This window comes from Staurois parvus, unplaced genomic scaffold (genome assembly GCF_062004578.1).
Source record: "Staurois parvus isolate SC_StPar_1 unplaced genomic scaffold, SC_StPar_1.0 ptg000082l, whole genome shotgun sequence".
In the NCBI taxonomy this organism is placed as follows: Eukaryota; Metazoa; Chordata; class Amphibia; order Anura; family Ranidae; genus Staurois; species Staurois parvus.
Genome location: NW_028317878.1, coordinates 2,036,295 through 2,059,535, shown reverse-complemented (window position 1 = coordinate 2,059,535; position 23,241 = coordinate 2,036,295). Strand labels below are relative to the sequence as shown.

The 23,241-nt window shown below is 40.5% G+C and overlaps 1 protein-coding gene and 1 pseudogene across 3 annotated transcripts in view; one reads left to right on the top strand and one right to left on the bottom strand.

The window, feature by feature from the left end:
• CREB5 (cAMP responsive element binding protein 5) overlaps positions 1–23,241 on the top strand; it is a 567,180-nt gene that overhangs the window by 105,426 nt on the left and 438,513 nt on the right. For all 3 annotated transcript variants that reach the window (XM_089669884.1, XM_089669883.1, XM_089669886.1), the window contains exons 2-3: positions 4,545–4,616; positions 11,074–11,167. In XM_089669884.1, coding sequence (XP_089526010.1) covers positions 4,563–4,616; positions 11,074–11,167 — 148 coding nt within the window. In that variant the 5' untranslated portion in view covers positions 4,545–4,562. The remainder of the gene's footprint in view (positions 1–4,544; positions 4,617–11,073; positions 11,168–23,241) is intronic.
• LOC149468598 (uncharacterized) lies at positions 6,543–8,795 on the bottom strand (annotated as a pseudogene).

Genomic DNA, 23,241 nt, shown 5'->3' with positions numbered 1-23,241 from the left:
CACAACTTTGTGCATATACCACATTTACAGTCACCTCTATTAACCTGTGTACACATCAGAAGTTTACCTTGGACCCTCAAGATCCTGATATGTAAGATTTGCCCTGACACATGTGGGTCAAGCTGTGTATGGATAGTTTTACCCTGTCACGCCACAAAACTGCAAATGGAAATATCCATTGGCAGTAACAATATTTTATGCAAGCCTGTGATTTTCAAAGAACTTCCTTTTACAAAATAGAACTCGATATTCTGATTAACTTAAAAAACTCAGGAGACTGTGTCCATGAGCACTATTACTTTGTGGGGAAGTTACTACAATTAAGGTGCTATTAGCTAAAATGTACATAGACTGACAGTCAGCTATATGATATACCACACTGTTAATACTACTGAATAGATCTTTTTTGTGTCTTTTTGTTCTTTGACTTGATGCAAGTATAGGTTTTCATGACTTACCCCCATTAATTCACAATTAGCCATTTAACCTGACTGTAATCATTGTTAACTGACTTTGTGTACAGGTCCCTGATGACATGGCCTTATTGTAGTCAGTGACAACTAATCTTCCTTTCCTACTTTTTCACTCTTTAAATTGACTGTGTTGCATAAACGATGAAATATCACACATTTTATATAATTTAATTCAGGTAAAGTTGCTGCACAGATTTACAACAGCTAAAACATGTATCTAAAATCTCATATATTCTTTAACATGTACAATATAATTTCAAAAGTAATTTTCAATATTTGTAGGTCTGCAGCTTTAATTAAAATAATATCTGATGTTTCTGGTATGAAGATGCTTTCTGGTATAAGATGACAACGCTCTCTCACTGTCTCCCAGTTATGCACCCTCCTCTCAGTGAATACTAGTGGGAGCAATAAACTAAAAAAAGTAAATATTAGTAAATGAATACACTCCTTGGCCTTCAACAAGTAGTAGATTGTGAGCATTTGGCACATCTTATTTTAATCCTTTTATTGGGAACTGACACAGAACTACATTTTTAATCACTTCCATACCGGGCACTTTTACCCCCTTCCTGCCCAGGCCAATTTTCAGGTTTCAGCGCTCACACACCTTGAATGACAATTGTGCATACAACACTGTACCCAAACTAACATTTTATCATTTTCTTTGCACAACTAGAGCTTTCTTTTGGTGGTATTTAATCACCACTGGGGTTTTTATTTTTTGTTAAATTAACAAAAAAAGACCAAAAATTTTGAGAAACAAAACACGTTTTTCTTTGTTTCTGCTATAAAAGTTTGCAAATAAATAATTGTTCTTCATAAATTTAGGCCAAGATGTATTCTGCTATATGTCTTTGGTGAAAATAACCCAAATTAGGATGTATTATTTAGTCTGTAGGAAAGTTATAGAGTTCACAAACTATGGTATAGATCTGAAAATTGATCAATCCTGAAGTACTGACGGCCAATCTAATTTCTTAACCTCTTCACGCTGGCCGAACAAAAATGTGCGGCCTCTCGGCATCTGGGCCTAGACGCTGAGTGGCCGCACATTTGCATTCTATTAAAAAGGAACATATGTGATGAGAGTGCTCGCCCTGCGCGCTACCAGCACACATGTCTGGTACTCACAGAAAGGTCCCGATCTCCTCTTTCAATCGGGACCTTTCCCAATCATGTGACCGCCATGACGGCATGTCACGGCAGTCACATGACCCTAAGCCCCGCCTCCCAACTTCTGAAACCCTTAAAGGGTCAGAGGCGCCGGCGTGAAGGGGTTAAGGTCCAAGAATGTCAGAATAGTACAGATATCCCCCAAATGACCCCTTTTTGCAAAGTAGACAGTCCAACCAGGGCAGGACTGACAACTCATGGGGCCCCCGGGCAATAGGGGATCATGGGGCCCCTGTATCCTTTCCCAAACTCAAAAAAGCCTATGAAAAAGGTACCAGGGGCATCTCATGGGGCCCCCTACTGACCCCAGGCCCTCGGGCAGTGCCAGAGTTTCCAAATGGTCAGTCCGCCCCTGAGTCCAACGTATTTCATAACAGGCATGGCGAGTTTTTTGAAGTTTTTTTTGTCATAATTTTTCGGAAAATGAAGAAATTAAAGAAATGATTTTCACTATATTTTTTTTACATACTGTCACCAGTGCAGTACAGCGTCATCATATAACTGGCATGGCAGTGATCAGGGACACTGACTGGTGACAGTAGGAAAAAAAAAATTATAATTTTTTTTTTTAATTATTTTTTTATTACATTATTTTCTCTTTTTTTAAGTTTTTTTTCATATTTTACTATGACCAAAGTAGTATAATGTTACCATAGTAACATTGTACTACTTTTTGGGAAGTGATTATTATTTTTTTTTTTTTTTACACAATTTGCTTATAGCAAAGAATTACTTTGCTATAAGCAGGGTTTTTTTGTGCTTGACACACTTGTGTACATGAAGGGATGAAAGAAAGCCATCCATTGTATACAACTGTCATGTGACCTGCTGTGATTGGTCACAGCAGGTCACATGGTACTGGCAACAGGGCCGGTACACAGATCTGTCATCGGCCGTGTCCGAGGTACACGGCCGGTGACAGATCGTGCTGCAACGTGGCCCTGCGGGCATGCACAATCACGTTCCTGAAAGGACGCCATATGGCGTCCACCCGGAGGGACGAGCTGTTCGCCTGGCCACCATCTGGGTATAGGCCGGGCGGCAACTGGTTAAATAGCTTTATATAAAATGGTGCCCTACACTTTGCTTAATGCACTTATTGGTATTCTTAGGACCTAGAGTAAAGGTCTTTTTGGGCTGTCAGGTTGATTTTTTTCCAAGGCTTTTAGATGAAGTGTTAACTTTTATGTGCCAATACTGAATGCAGGGTATCCAATTTTTCCCTACTCATCTTTTCTGACTGTTTTTCACTAGTTTTGCGGTATCTGCTCCTTTGTGCAAAGAGGAACAGGATGAGCACTGCCAGAGCCCTACAAAATGACCTCCAGCAGGCCACTGGTGTGAATGTCTCTGACCTAAAAATCAGAAACAGACTTTATGAGTGTTCCCCGAGGGCCCGACGTCCTTTAGTGAGCCCTGTGCTCACTGCCCGGCATCATAGAGCTCGATTTGCCATTGAACGCCATAATTGTTAAGTCCGCCACTGGCACCCTGTGCTTTTCACAGATGAGAGCAGGTTATGCTGCCTGTAACATCATTCAGCATGACTGTTTTGGTGGTGGATCAGTGATGGTCTGGGGAGGCATATCCATGGAGGGACGCACAGACCTCTACATTCTATTTAATGGCACCCTGACTGCCATTAGGTATCCAGATGAAATCCTTGGACCCATTGTCAGACCCTACGCTGGTGCAGTGGGTCCTGGGTTCCTTCTGCCCAGCCACATGTGGCCAGAGTATGCAGGCAGTTCCTAGAAAATGAAGGAATTGATACCATTGAATGGCCCCCACACTTTGACCTAAATCAAATAGAACACCTCTTGGATATCATGTTTTGGTCCATCCGACATTGCCAGGTTACACCTCAGACTGTCCAGGAGCTCAGTGATGCCCTGGCCCAGATCTGGGAAGAAATATCCCAGGACACCATCTGTCATCTCATTAGGAGCATGCCCTGACATTGTCAGGCATGCGTACATGCACCTGTGGACCATACAAAGTACTGAGTACCATTTTGAGTTGCTGCAATGAAATTTCATCAAAATGGACTAGCCTGCTGCATCATTTTTTCACTTTCATTTTCATTTCCATCAAGCAAAGGGGCATCCCCTATGTTCCTAACAAATTACCCAGTCCTTATCAGTATAGAAATCCAGCGTATTTTTCCCCATTTAGATTTGATGTGTTTTCAAAGTGTTCCTTCAATATTTTTTTAGCAATGTATATATATTGGTAAATAGAGGGTAGCACAGCTTGTTTATATTTTGCAGAGGTAGTGCTGGTAGTTTGAAAGCAGCTCCTTAATGGAAAGTTTTGCAGGGTAACAGGGCAACATTATTGCAAGTTGGGATGATGTCATGATATATTGTGTTGGAACACAATATAGTAATATCAGAAAGGGAGTATCAGGACACAAGATTGGAATCACTGAATAGCTGAACCTACATCATCTGTCTGTCTGTCCATGCATGCATCCATCCACCAATCCAGTTTCTTTTATATGTAATTGTCTTCCCAGCTAGTCATGTTGTACGCTATCCCTAAACCATGGTAGGACAATCTTTGATCTTTCATTTGCCTGAAAACTAGAAGCCTTAGCTTTTCATGTGTCTATCTGGCAGTGTATACTGAAAGAGTCCACTTTGCCTGCAGTTTGCTGAAGTAACAATATGCTGAATAATGAAAAGTGAAACAAAAATAAGCTGCTGCCCATTGCAACCAATTACACCAACATTCTTTTAGTGCTGGTCAAAGAATGAAAGCTAAATGCTGACTGCTGCGGATAACAGACCTGTTTCCAATTTCATTAAGTTTTTAATAATACAAAATTAACACAATAGATTATTATTATGGTCTCTAGAAAGTATGGCTAATTGTTATCAATTTCCTTTCTAGATATATGAAGAATAAGAGATGAATTTGGAGCAGGACCGGTCATTTGTATGCAATGCTCCTGGCTGCTCACAGGTAATATTCTGACTCCAACTTCTGTATTAGTGACTTATCCCTTGCTGAAAACTCTATGCCTGGCCTGTATAAACAGATACAATCACTGTGGACAGTCTTTATCAGATAGCTGAATTCACCAAACACCTTTTTTCTCATCCATAAAGATCTTTATTGAATGTGGCAGGTTACAGTAGATAGCAGAATGTGGCAGATGATTGAAAAGACTATATTTCCAGGTCAAAACATGGTAATAAGTTCCTCCATGTGAGCATATTAACATGTGGCCACAAGACAAGTAGCCATTTTTAACCCATGAAGGCAATGTGACAAGGAAGGGGAAATACATCATAAAATGGGAGGGAACAATAACCAAAATAACTACAAGATGGCAGTATATTAACCAACTATACTGAGGTCAATAAACAATGGCTTAAGGACACTGCCTATTTAAAGTCTCAATTCGCAGTAATATGAACATTAACCATGCCTGTGCCTTGTATTATATTTTTATGCAACAAGTGTAACAGCACAGGTAAGTTCCCATGATACATATTTATGTACATTCGCTTTCTTTCATGTCACAGTTTCACCCAAACTCCTAGTTGTTTCAGTGAACAGTTGTAGCTGTTTGGGTTTCTCTGTTGAAACCCCAAAGCCTGATGATGCCATGTGTGAGGATCTTCACAAGGTACATTTACAAACTGCAAGATTGTTCAGATTAATAGGAGTAGGCTAGAAATAATTGAAATTCAATGTGAAAATAAATATATATTTTTACATTTTGACCGTAAATACACTTTAAAAATTCCTTAAAGGTTAAATGTTGCCTCTGTAGGTATCTGATTTTTACCTGATATAAACTTTCTGTAATTCTCTGTACAAGAGCATTCAGAATGGGAGAGGAATGGTCAGCATTAGGAGTCAAGAAGGTGTCCTAAATGTGCTAATAAGGAACATGGCTGACAGAAAGTAAGAGTAAGACAGATGACCTCATCAGTCTACTGGGTTAGCAAGGGGGCCTAGATATAATGCTTACCTGCAATCAAGATTAAAAAAAACAACTTGTTTTGCTGATTGACAGATGTTTTGCAAGGAAAACACCTCCCAAACCCAAAGATTGGCTAGATTATTGAAATCTCCATGATGGATAAAAGAAACCAGTTTATAACTCTGCCCTTAGATTCTATCTATAATTGAAAAATATCAATTTAAAAAAAAAAAAATAAAGGTCCCATTAAATTAATTTTAAATGCTTCATTGTTTGTTACAAAGCACTGTGCTGCTCAGACAACTGAGTGACTGCTTCGGGCTATTGTACTGCAATCAGTAGTGACCTCATAGAGCTGCCAAGGGTTTACTTGGCCTCTTCTCCCTATGATTTGTTGTGGTCATCAGGAAAGGGGATTAGCATTGCATAAATACTATTTAAAACAATCATTTTAAGCAGACGTGGCAGATTGATGTTCCTAAACACATTCTAGTTGCCAATATAGTTTATTTATTATATAGCTGAGGTAGAATTGTTAGCAGAGTTTTGCCACAATTATCTAACAGTAATAATTTTAGCAGTGCTGTCATGTTGGCAGCCACTGCAAGATCTGAGGCTGGCAGACATCTAGCCTTTTAGTGTATTTCTATATAAATGATTTAAAGACTGAGTATATAAATTTCCCCATGTTACTCAAAATAGGTTATGGGTTGTTGTGGCATAGATGAGTTCATAAAGTAAGACTAAAGAAGTCATAAAATGCATCAGGTGTCTATGTTGATGGAATTAAACTAAGAAAATATCATAAAGCAATTGCACACATTATTAAAAAAAAGTTTAATACATTTGTATTTCCTTTGCTAGGGTAGTGGTAGAAGCAGTAGTAAAGTGCAAAATGAACAAAAGAAGACTAGCCGGCAAATAGCCTTGAGTCCACTTGGGTGCTACATAACAAATCAGTTGAGAGCATATACCTAAAAGAAATGTACAAATGAAAAAGAATCTCACATTAGAGAGATTTGCCCTCTTTATTTGTCCTGTTTACCATTATAATTGAAGGTGAAAGGAAAGGAAATCCCAGATTTTGGATTGTCCCCAGAAAAAGTAATAGAGGGGAAATATTCCAATGGTGACACTAGTTCTGGTGACCTGGGGGTCCCCAATGCATTCCTTTAATTTGCAGGGATTTCCTTTCACTTTCTGTTTGGCTGTGGGACAGGAAGTGAAGTCTCCAAATGAGACACAGATGGCAAAAAATATCTGACATGAGTTATAACCCTTCCTTGCTCCATCAAAAATAAAAAAAAAAGTTTTGTTTATAGTTCGACTTTAATCTATAGGGCGCTTTAAAAATCTTTAAAAACCTACATTCTATAACAAAGTGAATAATGCGAAGTTTTTATTATAAAATGCAGTTAAAACCAGAAAATACAGTCTGTCCAGATGCAGTGTAGTAGTAATAATAATGTAGATTTACTCCAAATGGATAGTGCGATTGCTCTGTATTCAACATATACCACTGTCAGTTTCTACATGAATGCCAACTCTGGAACCTCAGGAACCTCAAATGTACCATGGGTTGTAGAACACATTCAACAGTGCAATTACACAAAAAGTTCCCCGATATATTGGTCAAAGATTTATTCCACCCTTGTGGTAATCACCACATTGTTGATGCTTTTCCCTCCTAATCTAACTGGTATGCATAGTATACAGTATATGTATAGTGAATATGTGTTTGTATCCCGCAAACCAATAGTCGCACATGCTTCCCTTACCTGACGAACCTAATAGAAAATTATGTGATTCAAACAATTGAGTACTGTCCCTTTTTTATTTGCACTAAAATACAATTTTCAGGACAAGCGTTCGGGGTATGTCCCCTTCTTCAAGGTCCAAGCAGTACTACTTCACAAAGTTTTAGCAGAATGTTAAAAGAAACAATCTCTGAGGGGAGAAAAACCCCCCAGAAAAACACATTAAAAACTAGGATTAGACTATAGATAAGACAGAACAAAAGCAAAGACTGGGGAGTGGGGTTTGGGACAACACTCACAGAGGGGATTGTAAAACTGTTGGATAATGAGTGAGGAGTCCCATGTGCAAATTAAGGCCGTTATCTTTTGTATCAAATAGAAATATAATTCTTAGTTCAAAAGTTTTTCTTTCCTGGATAGTGTTATAATTTCCTTTAAGAACTAAAATACTGGATACGGTACACAACATTACTGGAGGTGCAGCTGTATGATCCGGTGATATTGAAGATCCCTTTTGAGTGTCTGACACTTTTTGATGGATTAACTTGGTTGCACAGTTTGCAGTGTTTCTTATTGCAGGGTTTGCTTCCATTATTTGTGACATCATAATCAGAAGGAGGTTTCGTACCGATTACTTTATTTTTGAAGTTTGGGGGTTGTCTAAAAGCCAGTGTTGGGGGTTGCAGAAATATTTCTTTCAGAGTTCCATCCTCTGTTATGATGGGTTGTAAATCTTTGATTATTTTTCTTATTCCTTCTAATGCTGGGTTGTATGTAGTTACTAGAGGTACACGGTTGTTTGTTTTTTTCTCTCTGTATTGGAGTAGATTTTCTCTTTGGGTTTTCAAGGCTGTGTTTATGCTGGTGTAAATAGTTTTGTCCTTGTAACCTTTATTAGTGTTTATATAGCGCCAAAGGGTTTCCTCAGCGCTGTACATTAGCAAGGAGGACAGAACATGAGACAATACAGTACAATACAATACACGTGGGGTTCGAGGGCCCTGCTCTTTGAAAGAGCCTGTTAGTGTCCCGAGGTGCTTATCTCTGTCTTGTGGGTCTGAACATATTCGGTGGTATCTGATGGCCTGACTGTGTATGAAGGCCCGTTTAGTGTGTTAGGGGTGGAAGCTAGAACTGTGGCGGTAGTTGCATCTGTCGGTGGGTTTCTTGTATATTGAGGTGTGAAGCTTGTCATCCCTGATGTATACTGTGGTGTCTAGGAAGTTTACATGTGTGTTTGAGTATTCCATTTTTAGTTTTATTGATGGATGAAAAGTGTTGATCAAGTAATGAGTAAAATTGTTTTAGGTTTTCTTCACCTTCTGTCCGTATGATGAAAATATCAATGTAGCGATAGTATCTGTATGGTTTTTGTTGCATGCTGTTCAGGAATTTTTCCTCCAGGTCAGCCATAAATAAATTGGCATATTGGGGTACCATTTTACTTCCCATAGCAGTACCCATACATTGAAGATAGATTATGTGATTCAAAACTGTTGTATCATTATATGCAAGCTTTGCTTGAATAAAACTATGAAGTGCTGCAGACTATCCTGTTCTGGATTCTTCTGAGCTTTGGATTGAATAAGCCTCAATGTCTAAGTCCACATTTTACCTGGTAGGCAGACCTCATTATTAATCTCAGCTGTGTATAGGTATATATATATATATACGTGAGCTGATGGATGATCACAGCTCTCTTCTCTCTGCTGTGGTAGCCTGCTGCTGTTTGAAAAGGCTTAGTGCAGACACATTACTAAAATGGTACAAGAGCTGCCTGTTTGCTTTGGGAAACACTTTGAGGGCACCATGTTAGTCATGAAGTGACATGAGTTTCATTAGCGGCTTGAAGAAGCAGATATTTTGTTTGTGTAATGCTATAGACTTGCTGTTCAAAATCAGGACAATACTAGTGTAGGTCATTTTTAATTTCAGACTGGCACCTCAAAGTATAACTAAAGGCAAAACTTTTTTTAGTTTTGGATAGAGTACAGAGGGATTAGAACACCTGTCAGGTGTTATTGCTGTCTGAGCCCCCATTAAGGAGATTTACCTTCTTTGTTTGTCCTGTTTAACTTTATTATTGAAAGTGAAAATTAAAGAAAATCCCAAAATTTTTTGGACTTGACATGCTGGGATGTTTTTGAACAAAAGTGTTCACACTTTTACACAGGTTGTTTGGGTCTGACCACCCTAGAGATCCTTGGTTTGCTTTATTGCATTTTAAACCACTAGTCCTTACTAAACAATAATTTAAGTTAGCACATTACATCCTTCTCCAAATTGACAAATGCCAGAGCATGAAAGAAAGCTAGGTTGGATGGATTTCTTAAAAATAAACAGCTCACCAGTGTACTTTTCAATACTCATGCCAAATTTCTCAAGACCTGGAATCCGTGGATCACATACCATCACCCTAATCTCGTGGCATAATACTTACTTACCTGTGAGGAGTCAGAGATGGCCAGGGGCCCCTTACACACTGCAGTCTTTTCCCCGTCCCCTCCCCACATGTTTTACGTAGTCCTGACCCTCATTCTCTTTCACCTTTCTTTTCTCCTCTCTGCGTTCTTCCTCACTCCTTTGCTTTGATACTGACTGTCAGCTGATTTTATGCTGATGCCACTTCAGTGACTACTCTAAGTTCTCCATTTATCTGGAGAACATGGCTGTACAATGTTTCTCTACACACTCCTGTATCCAGGTTTTCAGTTTTTTTCTAATGCATTTTATTATGCTTGCATGACTGCATCTTTTGTGGCAACTTGGGGCTGCGACCCCTCCTTGTGTTACCACGTCATGCTGTTTGTCATTTTGTTCTAAAAACTCTAAAACAATAAAAATATTGAAATAAAAATTCCAAATTTTGAGTTGTCCGCAGAAAAGTAATAGAGGTAATATCTTCCAATGGGGACACTAGTTCTGGTGACCTGGAGGTCCCCGAGGAATTCCCTTAATTTGCAGGGATTTCCTCCCATTTCCTGTTTGGCTATGGGGCAGTAAGTGAAATCTATGCAATGGTACTCTGATGGCAGAAAAAAAACTTGACAGGGATTATAACCCTCCCTTGCTCTATCCCCCATAAAATGTTTTGCCTATAGATCTTGGAAACAGATGAGATTTCTTGGGTTGAAAACATCTGCCATATTGAATTTGTTTAGCCAGTCTTCGTCTTTGTAGATAAATATAGTGTCAGGAAAACTTGCTGGGTGCATAGAATGTATGCTTATGTCATACCAGCATACAAAACTATTTTGGGTTAGATCACACATTCACGTACAGCAATTACCCAATTGTCTAGAGTGTATGACTAGCCCAAGTCTTGCTGTTGGTTTTCATGTGACATGATGTGATTATCAGCTGAAAAAAATACTTTTCAAAGTTTCACATTCCCAAATGAATGATTTATACCATTTGGGTAAGGTAGTTTTGTTTCTTCATCCTCTCACTGTATAAATGACTATGATCGCCTCAGTTAACAAAGGCTAGATTGTTTCAAGTGTTTCCTACCTGTCTGTAGGCTGTCAGCTCTTCCTTCATATTGTCCATGCCTAACAAGTAGGTAATTGATTTAGAATTCTTTCTGTAAGTTAACACCCACTGTAAGTAATTTCTGGTTACTTATTTATGTCTTAGAAGACATCAAGTGATTGTGTTACCTGCACAGCTCAAAGTGGCAAGGATTTATTACATGCTGTACATATATGTATGCATATGTTTTTTCTTACAGCGGTTCCCCACCGAGGATCACCTGATGATTCACAGGCATAAGCATGAAATGACCTTGAAGTTCCCTTCAATAAAGAATGATAACATTCTGTCAGGTAACATATGGCACCACCTAATATTTATTAAGAAAATTATGTTTTGAATAAATGTAACTGTTTGTGTTTCTAACATGAATTTTAAAGTTAGAGTAGAAACATGTAAACCACCATTTGAGATTATGTGGGCTCTTGAAAGCAATAATAAACCCAAAAACAAAAATGTCATATATTGCAGTTTACCGATCCTAAGATGTGGTATCTGCATTACAGTCCTAGCATTAGAAGCAGCATTTTTAGTTTTGACACATTTAGGGTTGCATTTCTAAAGGTACAGCTTTGGTGCAGCTCTGCACAGAAACTTCCAGTTCCCAGTTTTCTTTAGTTAAAACTTAATTAAACAAACTGAAGTTAGAAGCTGATTGGCTACCACGCACAGCTGTACCACAGTTTGCACTCTCTCTCCAGTTTTAGTAAATCAACCCCATTCTGTTTATCACTTTTTTAAAATTAATCAGTGGGGTCACTATGGGGGGCAGGTGACACCCGCCAGAGGGGTAACACCCAGCAGCCCACCTGCACCTGCTGCTCGGCCATAACCGGCTATGAATTTGTGGCGCACGGCCATACCCTGCTGTGAATTAGTGCTGGTCCTCCGCTGTCAATGCCAGGATTGGTCACCTGGAGCAGAAGTAAATAAGCCACCCTGGATTCCACCAAGTCTTCATCTTATAAGAAGATTAGAGATGAGCGAATCGAACTAGGCGAACCGGAATTCGAGTCGAATTTCAGGAAATATTCGATTCGTGTCGAAACCGAAATTTTGCCTACTTCGGGTGCGCGAATCGAACATTTCCCGATCAGCCGGCAAAAGTGTCCCTGCAGTGAGCTCCGCTATTTCTGACAGTTCTCTGACAGAAGGAACACATGTTTAGCGGTTGAAACATTGTATCTATTAGTTTACATTTAGGATACAGATGTTTCAACCACTGTACATGTGAAGAAGTTGTGAGAGAACTGTCAGAAATAGAGGAACTCTGCACATACACTTTTTGCCGGCTTGGAATTATTCTTCTTTTCATCCTACTTCTTCTTCTTCTTCATCCTCAGAAGAAGAGGATGAGGATGAGGATGAAGAAGAAGAAGAAGAAGAAGAAGAAGAAGAAGAAGTAGGATGAAAAGAAGAATAATTCCAAGCCGGCAAAAAGTGTATGTGCAGAGTTCCTCTATTTCTGACAGTTCTCTCACAGCTTCTTCACATGTACAGCGGTTGAAACATCTGTATCCTAAATGGAAACTAATAGATACAATTTGTATCTATTAGTTTCCATTTAGGATACAGATATTTCAACCGCTGTACATGTGAAGAAGCTGTGAGAGAACTGTCAGAAATAGAGGAACTCTGCACATACACTTTTTGCCGGCTTGGAATTATTCTTCTTTTCATTCTTCTTCTTCTTCCTCATCCTCATCCTCATCCTCATCCTCTTCTTCTGAGGATGAGGATGAAGAAGAAGAAGAAGAAGAAGTAGGATGAAAAGAAGAATAATTCCAAGCCGGCAAAAAGTGTATGTGCAGAGTTCCTCTATTCTGCAGATACACTTAGAGGAGCTCTGCAGATACACTTAGAGGAGCTCTGCACATACACTTTTTGCCGGCTTGGAATTAATCTTATTTTCATCCTACTTCTTCTTCTTCTTCTTCTTCATCCTCATCCTCAGAAGAAGAAGAGGATGAGGATGAGGATGAAGAAGAAGAAGAAGAAGTAGGATGAAAATAAGAATAATTCCAAACCGGAAAAAAGTGTATGTGCAGAGCTCCTCTAAGTGTATCTGCAGAGCTCCTCTAAGTGTATCTGCAGAATAGAGGAACTCTGCACATACACTTTTTGCCGGAAACCGCTGTATGGAGTGAATGTCCCAGAACTGTCAGAAATAGACTATTTATGACAGTTCTGGGACATTCACTGCATACAGCTGTTTTAACCGCTGTATGGAGGGAATGTCATGGAACTGTCAGAAATAGACTATTAATGACAGTTCTGGGACTGTCCTTCAATGCAGCGGTTGAAACATTGTATGTATTTGTTTCCATAAATGGATCCATTTATGGAAACAAATACATACAATGTTTCAACCGCTGCATGGAAGGACAGTCCCAGAACTGTCATTAATAGTCTATTTCTGACAGTTCCATGACATTCCCTCCATACAGCGGTTAAAACAGCTGTATGGAGTGAATGTCCCAGATCTATCAGAAATAGACTATTTATGACAGTTCTGGGACATTCACTGCATACAGCTGTTTTAACCGCTGTATGGAGGGAATGTCATGGAACTGTCAGAAATAGACTATTAATGACAGTTCTGGGACTGTCCTTCAATGCAGCGGTTGAAACATTGTATGTATTTGTTTCCATAAATGGATCCATTTATGGAAACAAATACATACAATGTTTCAACCGCTGCATGGAAGGACAGTCCCAGAACTGTCATTAATAGTCTATTTCTGACAGTTCCATGACATTCCCTCCATACAGCGGTTAAAACAGCTGTATGCAGTGAATGTCCCAGATCTATCAGAAATAGACTATTTATGACAGTTCTGGGACATTCACTGCATACAGCTGTTTTAACCGCTGTATGGAGGGAATGTCATGGAACTGTCAGAAATAGACTATTAATGACAGTTCTGGGACTGTCCTTCAATGCAGCGGTTGAAACATTGTATGTATTTGTTTCCATAAATGGATCCATTTATGGAAACAAATACATACAATGTTTCAACCGCTGCATGGAAGGACAGTCCCAGAACTGTCATTAATAGTCTATTTCTGACAGTTCCATGACATTCCCTCCATACAGCGGTTAAAACAGCTGTATGGAGTGAATGTCCCAGATCTATCAGAAATAGACTATTTATGACAGTTCTGGGACATTCACTGCATACAGCTGTTTTAACCGCTGTATGGAGGGAATGTCATGGAACTGTCAGAAATAGACTATTAATGACAGTTCTGGGACTGTCCTTCCATGCAGCGGTTGAAACATTGTATGTATTTGTTTCCATAAATGGATCCATTTATGGAAACAAATACATACAATGTTTCAACCGCTGCATGGAAGGACAGTCCCGGAACTGTCATTAATAGTCTATTTCTGACAGTTCCATGACATTCCCTCCATACAGCGGTTAAAACAGCTGTATGCAGTGAATGTCCCAGATCTATCAGAAATAGACTATTTATGACAGTTCTGGGACATTCACTGCATACAGCTGTTTTAACCGCTGTATGGAGGGAATGTCATGGAACTGTCAGAAATAGACTATTAATGACAGTTCTGGGACTGTCCTTCCATGCAGCGGTTGAAACATTGTATGTATTTGTTTCCATAAATGGATCCATTTATGGAAACAAATACATACAATGTTTCAACCGCTGCATGGAAGGACAGTCCCGGAACTGTCATTAATAGTCTATTTCTGACAGTTCCATGACATTCCCTCCATACAGCGGTTAAAACAGCTGTATGCAGTGAATGTCCCAGATCTATCAGAAATAGACTATTTATGACAGTTCTGGGACATTCACTGCATACAGCTGTTTTAACCGCTGTATGGAGGGAATGTCATGGAACTGTCAGAAATAGACTATTAATGACAGTTCTGGGACTGTCCTTCCATGCAGCGGTTGAAACATTGTATGTATTTGTTTCCATAAATGGATCCATTTATGGAAACAAATACATACAATGTTTCAACCGCTGCATGGAAGGACAGTCCCAGAACTGTCATTAATAGTCTATTTCTGACAGTTCCATGACATTCCCTCCATACAGCGGTTAAAACAGCTGTATGGAGTGAATGTCCCAGATCTATCAGAAATAGACTATTTATGACAGTTCTGGGACATTCACTGCATACAGCTGTTTTAACCGCTGTATGGAGGGAATGTCATGGAACTGTCAGAAATAGACTATTAATGACAGTTCTGGGACTGTCCTTCCATGCAGCGGTTGAAACATTGTATGTATTTGTTTCCATAAATGGATCCATTTATGGAAACAAATACATACAATGTTTCAACCGCTGCATGGAAGGACAGTCCCGGAACTGTCATTAATAGTCTATTTCTGACAGTTCCATGACATTCCCTCCATACAGCGGTTAAAACAGCTGTATGCAGTGAATGTCCCAGATCTATCAGAAATAGACTATTTATGACAGTTCTGGGACATTCACTGCATACAGCTGTTTTAACCGCTGTATGGAGGGAATGTCATGGAACTGTCAGAAATAGACTATTAATGACAGTTCTGGGACTGTCCTTCCATGCAGCGGTTGAAACATTGTATGTATTTGTTTCCATAAATGGATCCATTTATGGAAACAAATACATACAATGTTTCAACCGCTGCATGGAAGGACAGTCCCAGAACTGTCATTAATAGTCTATTTCTGACAGTTCCATGACATTCCCTCCATACAGCGGTTAAAACAGCTGTATGGAGTGAATGTCCCAGATCTATCAGAAATAGACTATTTATGACAGTTCTGGGACATTCACTGCATACAGCTGTTTTAACCGCTGTATGGAGGGAATGTCATGGAACTGTCAGAAATAGACTATTAATGACAGTTCTGGGACTGTCCTTCCATGCAGCGGTTGAAACATTGTATGTATTTGTTTCCATAAATGGATCCATTTATGGAAACAAATACATACAATGTTTCAACCGCTGCATGGAAGGACAGTCCCAGAACTGTCATTAATAGTCTATTTCTGACAGTTCCATGACATTCCCTCCATACAGCGGTTAAAACAGCTGTATGGAGTGAATGTCCCAGATCTATCAGAAATAGACTATTTATGACAGTTCTGGGACATTCACTGCATACAGCTGTTTTAACCGCTGTATGGAGGGAATGTCATGGAACTGTCAGAAATAGACTATTAATGACAGTTCTGGGACTGTCCTTCCATGCAGCGGTTGAAACATTGTATGTATTTGTTTCCATAAATGGATCCATTTATGGAAACAAATACATACAATGTTTCAACCGCTGCATGGAAGGACAGTCCCAGAACTGTCATTAATAGTCTATTTCTGACAGTTCCATGACATTCCCTCCATACAGCGGTTGAAACCGCTGTATGGAGTGAATGTCCCAGAACTGTCAGAAATAGACAGAAACTGTCACAGAACTGTCCTTCTTCTCATCCTTCTCCTTCTTCTCATCCTTCTTCTCATCCTTCTTCTCATCCTTCTCCTTCTTCTCATCCTTCTCCTTCTTCTCATCCTTCTCCTTCTGCTCATCCTTCTTCTCATCCTTCTCCTTCTTCTCATCCTTCTCCTTCTCCTTCTTCTCATCCTTCTCCTTCTCCTTCTTCTCATCCTTCTCCTTCTCATCCTTCTCCTTCTCCTTCTCATCCTTCTCCTTCTTCTCATCCTTCTCCTTCTTCTCATCCTTCTCCTTCTCCTTCTTCTCATCCTTCTCCTTCTCCTTCTCATCCTTCTCCTTCTTCTCATCCTTCTCCTTCTCCTCATCCTTTTTCTTCTCATCCTTCTCCTTCTCCTTCTTCTCATCCTTCTCCTTCTTCTCATCCTTCTCCTTCTTCTCATCCTTCTCCTTCTTCTCATCCTTCTCCTTCTTCTCATCCTTCTCCTTCTTCTCATCCTTCTCCTTCTTCTCCTTCTTCTCATCATTCTCCTTCTTCTCATCCTTCTCCTTCTTCTCATCCTTCTCATCCTTCTTCTCATCCTTCTTCTTCTCATCCTTCTCCTTCTTCTCATCCTTCTCCTTCTCCTTCTTCTCATCCTTCTCCTTCTTCTCATCCTTCTCCTTCTTCTCATCCTTCTCCTTCTCATCCTTCTCCTTCTCCTTCTTCTCTTCCTTCTCCTTCTTCTCATCCTTCTCCTTCTTCTCATCCTTCTTCTTCTCATCCTTCTCCTCCTTCTTCTCATCCTTCTTCTCATCCTTCTTCTTCTCATCCTTCTCCTTCTTCTCATCCTTCTCCTTCTCCTTCTTCTCATCCTTCTCCTTCTTCTCATCCTTCTCCTTCTTCTCATCCTTCTCCTTCTTCTCATCCTTCTCCTTCTTCTCATCCTTCTCCTTCTCCTTCTTCTCTTCCTTCTCCTTCTTATCATCCTTCTCCTTCTTCTCATCATTCTCCTTCTTCTCATCCTTCTCCTTCTTCTCATCCTTCTTCTTCTCATCCTTTTCCTTCTTCTCATCCTTCTTCTTCTCATCCTTCTTCTTCTCATCCTTCTCCTTCTCATCCTTCTCTTTCTTCTCATCCTTCTCCTTCTCCTTCTTCTCATCCTTCTCCTTCTTCTCATCCTTCTCCTTCTCCTTCTTCTCATCCTTCTCCTTATTCTCAGCCTTCTTCTTCTCATCCTTCTCCTTCTCATCCTTCTCCTTCTCATCCTTCTCCTTCTTCTCATCCTTCTCCTTCTTCTCATCCTTCTCCTTCTCCTTCTTCTCATCCTTCTCCTTCTCCTTCTTCTCATCCTTCTCCTTCTCCTTCTTCTCATCCTTCTCCTTCTTCTCATCCTTCTCCTTCTTCTCATCCTTCTCCTTCTCCTTCTTCTCATCCTTCTCCTTCTCCTCATCCTTTTTCTTCTCATCCTTCTCCTTCTCCTTCTTCTCATCCTTCTCCTTCTTCTCATCCTTCTCCTTCTTCTCATCCTTCTCCTTCTTCTCATCCTTCTCCTTCTTCTCATCCTTCTCCTTCTCCTTCTTCTCTTCCTTCTCCTTCTTATCATCCTTCTCCTTCTTCTCATCATTCTCCTTCTTCTCATCCTTCTTCTTCTTCTCATCCTTCTTCTTCTCATCCTTTTCCTTCTTCTCATCCTTCTTCTTCTCATCCTTCTTCTTCTCATCCTTCTCCTTCTCATCCTTCTCTTTCTTCTCATCCTTCTCCTTCTCCTTCTTCTCATCCTTCTCCTTCTTCTCATCCTTCTCCTTCTTCTCATCCTTCTCCTTATTCTCAGCCTTCTTCTTCTCATCCTTCTCCTTCTCATCCTTCTCCTTCTCATCCTTCTCCTTCTTCTCATCCTTCTCCTTCTTCTCATCCTTCTCCTTCTCCTTCTTCTCATCCTTCTCCTTCTCCTTCTTCTCATCCTTCTCCTTCTCCTTCTTCTCATCCTTCTCCTTCTTCTCATCCTTCTCCTTCTTCTCATCCTTCTCCTTCTCCTTCTTCTCATCCTTCTCCTTCTCCTCATCCTTTTTCTTCTCATCCTTCTCCTTCTCCTTCTTCTCATCCTTCTCCTTCTTCTCATCCTTCTCCTTCTTCTCATCCTTCTCCTTCTTCTCATCCTTCTCCTTATTCTCAGCCTTCTTCTTCTCATCCTTCTCCTTCTCATCCTTCTCCTTCTCATCCTTCTCCTTCTTCTCATCCTTCTCCTTCTTCTCATCCTTCTCCTTCTCCTTCTTCTCATCCTTCTCCTTCTCCTTCTTCTCATCCTTCTCCTTCTCCTTCTTCTCATCCTTCTCCTTCTTCTCATCCTTCTCCTTCTTCTCATCCTTCTCCTTCTCCTTCTTCTCATCCTTCTCCTTCTCCTCATCCTTTTTCTTCTCATCCTTCTCCTTCTCCTTCTTCTCATCCTTCTCCTTCTTCTCATCCTTCTCCTTCTTCTCATCCTTCTCCTTCTTCTCATCCTTCTCCTTCTTCTCCTTCTTCTCATCATTCTCCTTCTTCTCATCCTTCTCCTTCTTCTCATCCTTCTCATCCTTCTTCTCATCCTTCTTCTTCTCATCCTTCTCCTTCTTCTCATCCTTCTCCTTCTCCTTCTTCTCATCCTTCTCCTTCTTCTCATCCTTCTCCTTCTCATCCTTCTCCTTCTCCTTCTTCTCTTCCTTCTCCTTCTTCTCATCCTTCTCCTTCTTCTCATCCTTCTTCTTCTCATCCTTCTCCTCCTTCTTCTCATCCTTCTTCTCATCCTTCTTCTTCTCATCCTTCTCCTTCTTCTCATCCTTCTCCTTCTCCTTCTTCTCATCCTTCTCCTTCTTCTCATCCTTCTCCTTCTTCTCATCCTTCTCCTTCTTCTCATCCTTCTCCTTCTTCTCATCCTTCTCCTTCTCCTTCTTCTCTTCCTTGTCCTTCTTATCATCCTTCTCCTTCTTCTCATCATTCTCCTTCTTCTCATCCTTCTCCTTCTTCTCATCCTTCTTCTTCTCATCCTTTTCCTTCTTCTCATCCTTCTTCTTCTCATCCTTCTTCTTCTCATCCTTCTCCTTCTCATCCTTCTCTTTCTTCTCATCCTTCTCCTTCTCCTTCTTCTCATCCTTCTCCTTCTTCTCATCCTTCTCCTTCTCCTTCTTCTCATCCTTCTCCTTATTCTCAGCCTTCTTCTTATCATCCTTCTCCTTCTTCTCATCATTCTCCTTCTTCTCATCCTTCTCCTTCTTCTCATCCTTCTCCTTCTTCTCACCCTTCTCCTTCTCCTTCTTCTCATCCTTCTCCTTCTCCTTCTTCTCATCCTTCTCCTTCTCCTTCTCCTTCCTCATCTCCAAGGGCATTTAAATTAAAGGTACAGTGTTCTGCACTAATTTAAAGGCTCTCTGAAGCCTAGAAACCCTTTAAATAAGTCATCTTCGTAGCGGAGAAATTCGCATCGAATCGAATTTCACACTGGAATTCGCCGAATCAGCCGAATCGAATTTTTCATTTCTTCGCTCATCTCTAAAGAAGATCTTTGGGGGAACTCCAGGCCCAGCTCCTCCAGCAGCTGCTATGATACCTCCAGCAGCAGGCACTCCCTGGACAGAGCCCTGTGCTCCATCAGTGGCCATAGTGGCAACGGTGGTCTGTCCAGCAGCAGGGTGGTTTTCTCCTCCTCCTCCCAGCAGACTACAAGTCCCCCTCGGTCAGGCTGTGGAACATAGTTCCCCCAGCCCAGTTTCAGGACACCATGGACTTCACCCTGGCAGATGCCATCAACCTTCAGTGCAAAGCCAACAGGACCAATGAAAAGGCTGAGATGCAAAAGCTCAACGACAGTTCCTCCTACTTCATAGACAAAGCCTGTTTTTTGGAGTAGCAGAGCAAGATCTTGTTGTATGAATTGGAGCAGCTGAAGGGCAAGTGTACCTCCAGGGTGGGGGATCTGTGCGAAGAAGAGATGAGGGACCTTTTCAGGCAGGTGGATCTCCTCACCAACAAGAAAGCCAGAGTGAAAGTGGAGAGGGACAACCTGGCAGATGACCTCCAGAGACTCAGAGAAAAGTAAGTCTAAAGTTTTAAAATAAAGGGGTACAATGCACCCTAATGCTATGTTTCATTTTTGGGTGGAGGATGGTGGGCTGAATCATCTACTTGTTCCTCAAGGAGGGGAATCATCTACTGGTTCATCAGAGGAGGGGGTTATAGAGTCTAGATTGTGGTTCCTGAGATGGGTGTTCATAGTTTAGAAGTTCCACAGAAGTGGGGTCCAGTTCAGATCAGGGATCCAGATCGGGGTTCCTCAAAGGGGTGAATCATGTACTGGTTCCTTAGAGGGGGAACTCATTAACTGTTTCCCGAGGTGGGGATCCAGTGCTCATATGGGGGTTCCCTAGAGGGGAAAATCATATACTGGCTCCTTAGAGGAGGTTCCAGATCAGGGGTTCCCCACCAGAAGATGGAGTCATCTACGGATTCTTTAAAGGGGGTCCAGATCCGGGGTTTCTCAGAAGTCCCAGTGCTGGGACACACACATCATATTTTACTGCACCAGGTGACACCAACATTAGTGATGGTACTGAAAAGTAATTATTAAATAAATACCATTCATGAATATTTCAGCAATGTATTGTATATTTCTCAAAACAGAAAAGTTTTCTTTTCTCCAGGTATCAGACATCAGGCTTTCAGGATTGGTACAACATAATCATAATGCAGGAAAGCCAAGAATGATGGGTGGAAAGATCTGTGCCCTTATAAAAAAAACCCCAAAAAAATTAGTGTGCCAGTACCTACTGCATTACACTGATTGTGAAAGTGGTGTATAATGAGTATGTTGATCATTCACTTTTCTACACTGCATATGAACATAGGATCAAGTCTACTTAGATGGAAGTTATCCAGCAAGTTGGAAGATCTTACTGTGCCATAATAGGAGCCACAAACATTGTAAGCACTTGTTATAGCTCTCTGGTAGACTAAAAACAATCCAACCATTAAAGCTTTACAGCATCCCTGGCTATTATCAGGCTGCTTGTGGCCAGCCTATCACATACTTTCAAGGGCAACCTTTCTCAACATTTTTAACAGGGAGGTACCCTTAAAATAACATTCTGATCTCAGGAAACACCTTCCTAAAATTGCTATATCTACAGCTCATGGTACATTAGTGTGATAGTTATTGGGAAGAATTTCCCTTACATTTTCTGATCATTAGAAATAATCTCCCCCTTACAGATAGCTAAAAAGATCGTTGTTTTCAGTTACTTATCTGAGAGGCAGAAATTGCTCATGGAACCCTTTGCATCCTCTGGAGGAACAATAAGGTACCACTGAACCCTGGCTGAGAAAGTCTGGGGTTCACTTTAAGGCCTTGTTCATACCAGTGTGCAGAGCAGGGGCGGACTGACCATTTGGAAACTCGTGCACTGCTCGAGGGCCCGGGGTCAGTAGGGGGCCCCATGAGATGCCCCTGGTACCTTTTTCATAGGCTTTTTTGAGTTTGGACAAGGACACAGGGGCCCCATGATCCCCTATTGCCCGGGGGCCCCATGAGTTGTCAGTCCGCCCCTGGTGCAGACGTAGATTTTGTTGCATGCATTTTGCAAGGGCAGAGAAAACAATTGTTCTATATGTGCCCTGTTCACACTACAGCACTAGTATCATGTTCAGTTTTTCCTGCACAGGAATCTGCAACGTGTATAGAAATCACTGAAACGCCCATGAAAACTGATGCAAATTCGTGTCTCTGAAAGTTTCAGTTTTTCTGCAACTGGTGTGAACAAGACCTAAAAGCTAGCTTATGCAATGGGAATGTTTAGCAGGACCAAAACAGGTTAGGTTTATTGTTCATCAGCCTTCCCCAAGCATCAATCATAATGGCATTTAATTTTACTTTTGGTTTCAGCACTATGCTCTGAGCACATGTTTATTTTTCTACCCCGATGATGCTGCAATAAATGCGGTGAAACATGTTTGATTGGTTTTGAGAGGGATTGTTGCATTTAAAACTTAGGATGGATATAGGACTTTGTGGCTGGTGAAGGATCAAAGGTTTGTTGTCACCTTAGAAATGTAAAAAGGCTGGAAAAAGAGATAGTTGCGGTGTTGAACTTTAGGGTGTCAGCCAAGCCCCTCAGTAGCCACTGTCTTCATTTAAAATCTAGTCCATAGAGATATTGCAAACATGTGATTATCCCTTATACCCCTATTGTATAAGGTGAGGAGTACTCACCATTTATAGAGGTATTATTCTTCCTCCAGCATTCAACTCTAGTCCATTTAGGACAACTATACAGAATATCTTGAGGATGAAATGCTTCCAGTTTCAGATTCAATATTATAGCTGTCTCCATTGGGTCTCGACATATCGCTATAAGTAATCCCTATGAGTTGGTGTCTTCAAATAGTTTGGGGAGAGTTAGTGACTGCTATTGGAAGTGATGTGGTGATATAAGATTTGTGAGGCTTTCTATGCACATAGTCCATACTAACTAGCTCTGTATTAACATTATAGAGGTATTTTCTCTGGTCTGGTTCTCCAGTTAAATACAGTTGATGAACCATATGGGCATTTTAGAATCTGAAAATAGGATTCTTATATGATAGCGCTATAAAGAGTAGGTTCAGTGAAATATACTTTACCAGTTCACCTAAATACTGGAAACAATAAATGATAATACTCTGATGAAGTCCCGGGTACAGATTAAAAGTAACTATTGTAATTTATAACAAAATCTTCCATAATAGAACTGAACTGGTAGTCTGCAGGCCATTCCCAGCTTACCTGAATTAACCCTGCAGCCCATATCAAAGTTACTGTGCTAACCAATTTGAAATGACAACCTGGGCAGCATTGCCAGAAACCTCTGATGCCCTACAAACTTGATTGCTGACATCATCTTTTATATGTAGCAAGTATATAACAAAGTATACCAAGTATCTTGTTTATTGAAAGAACCTGCTCCAG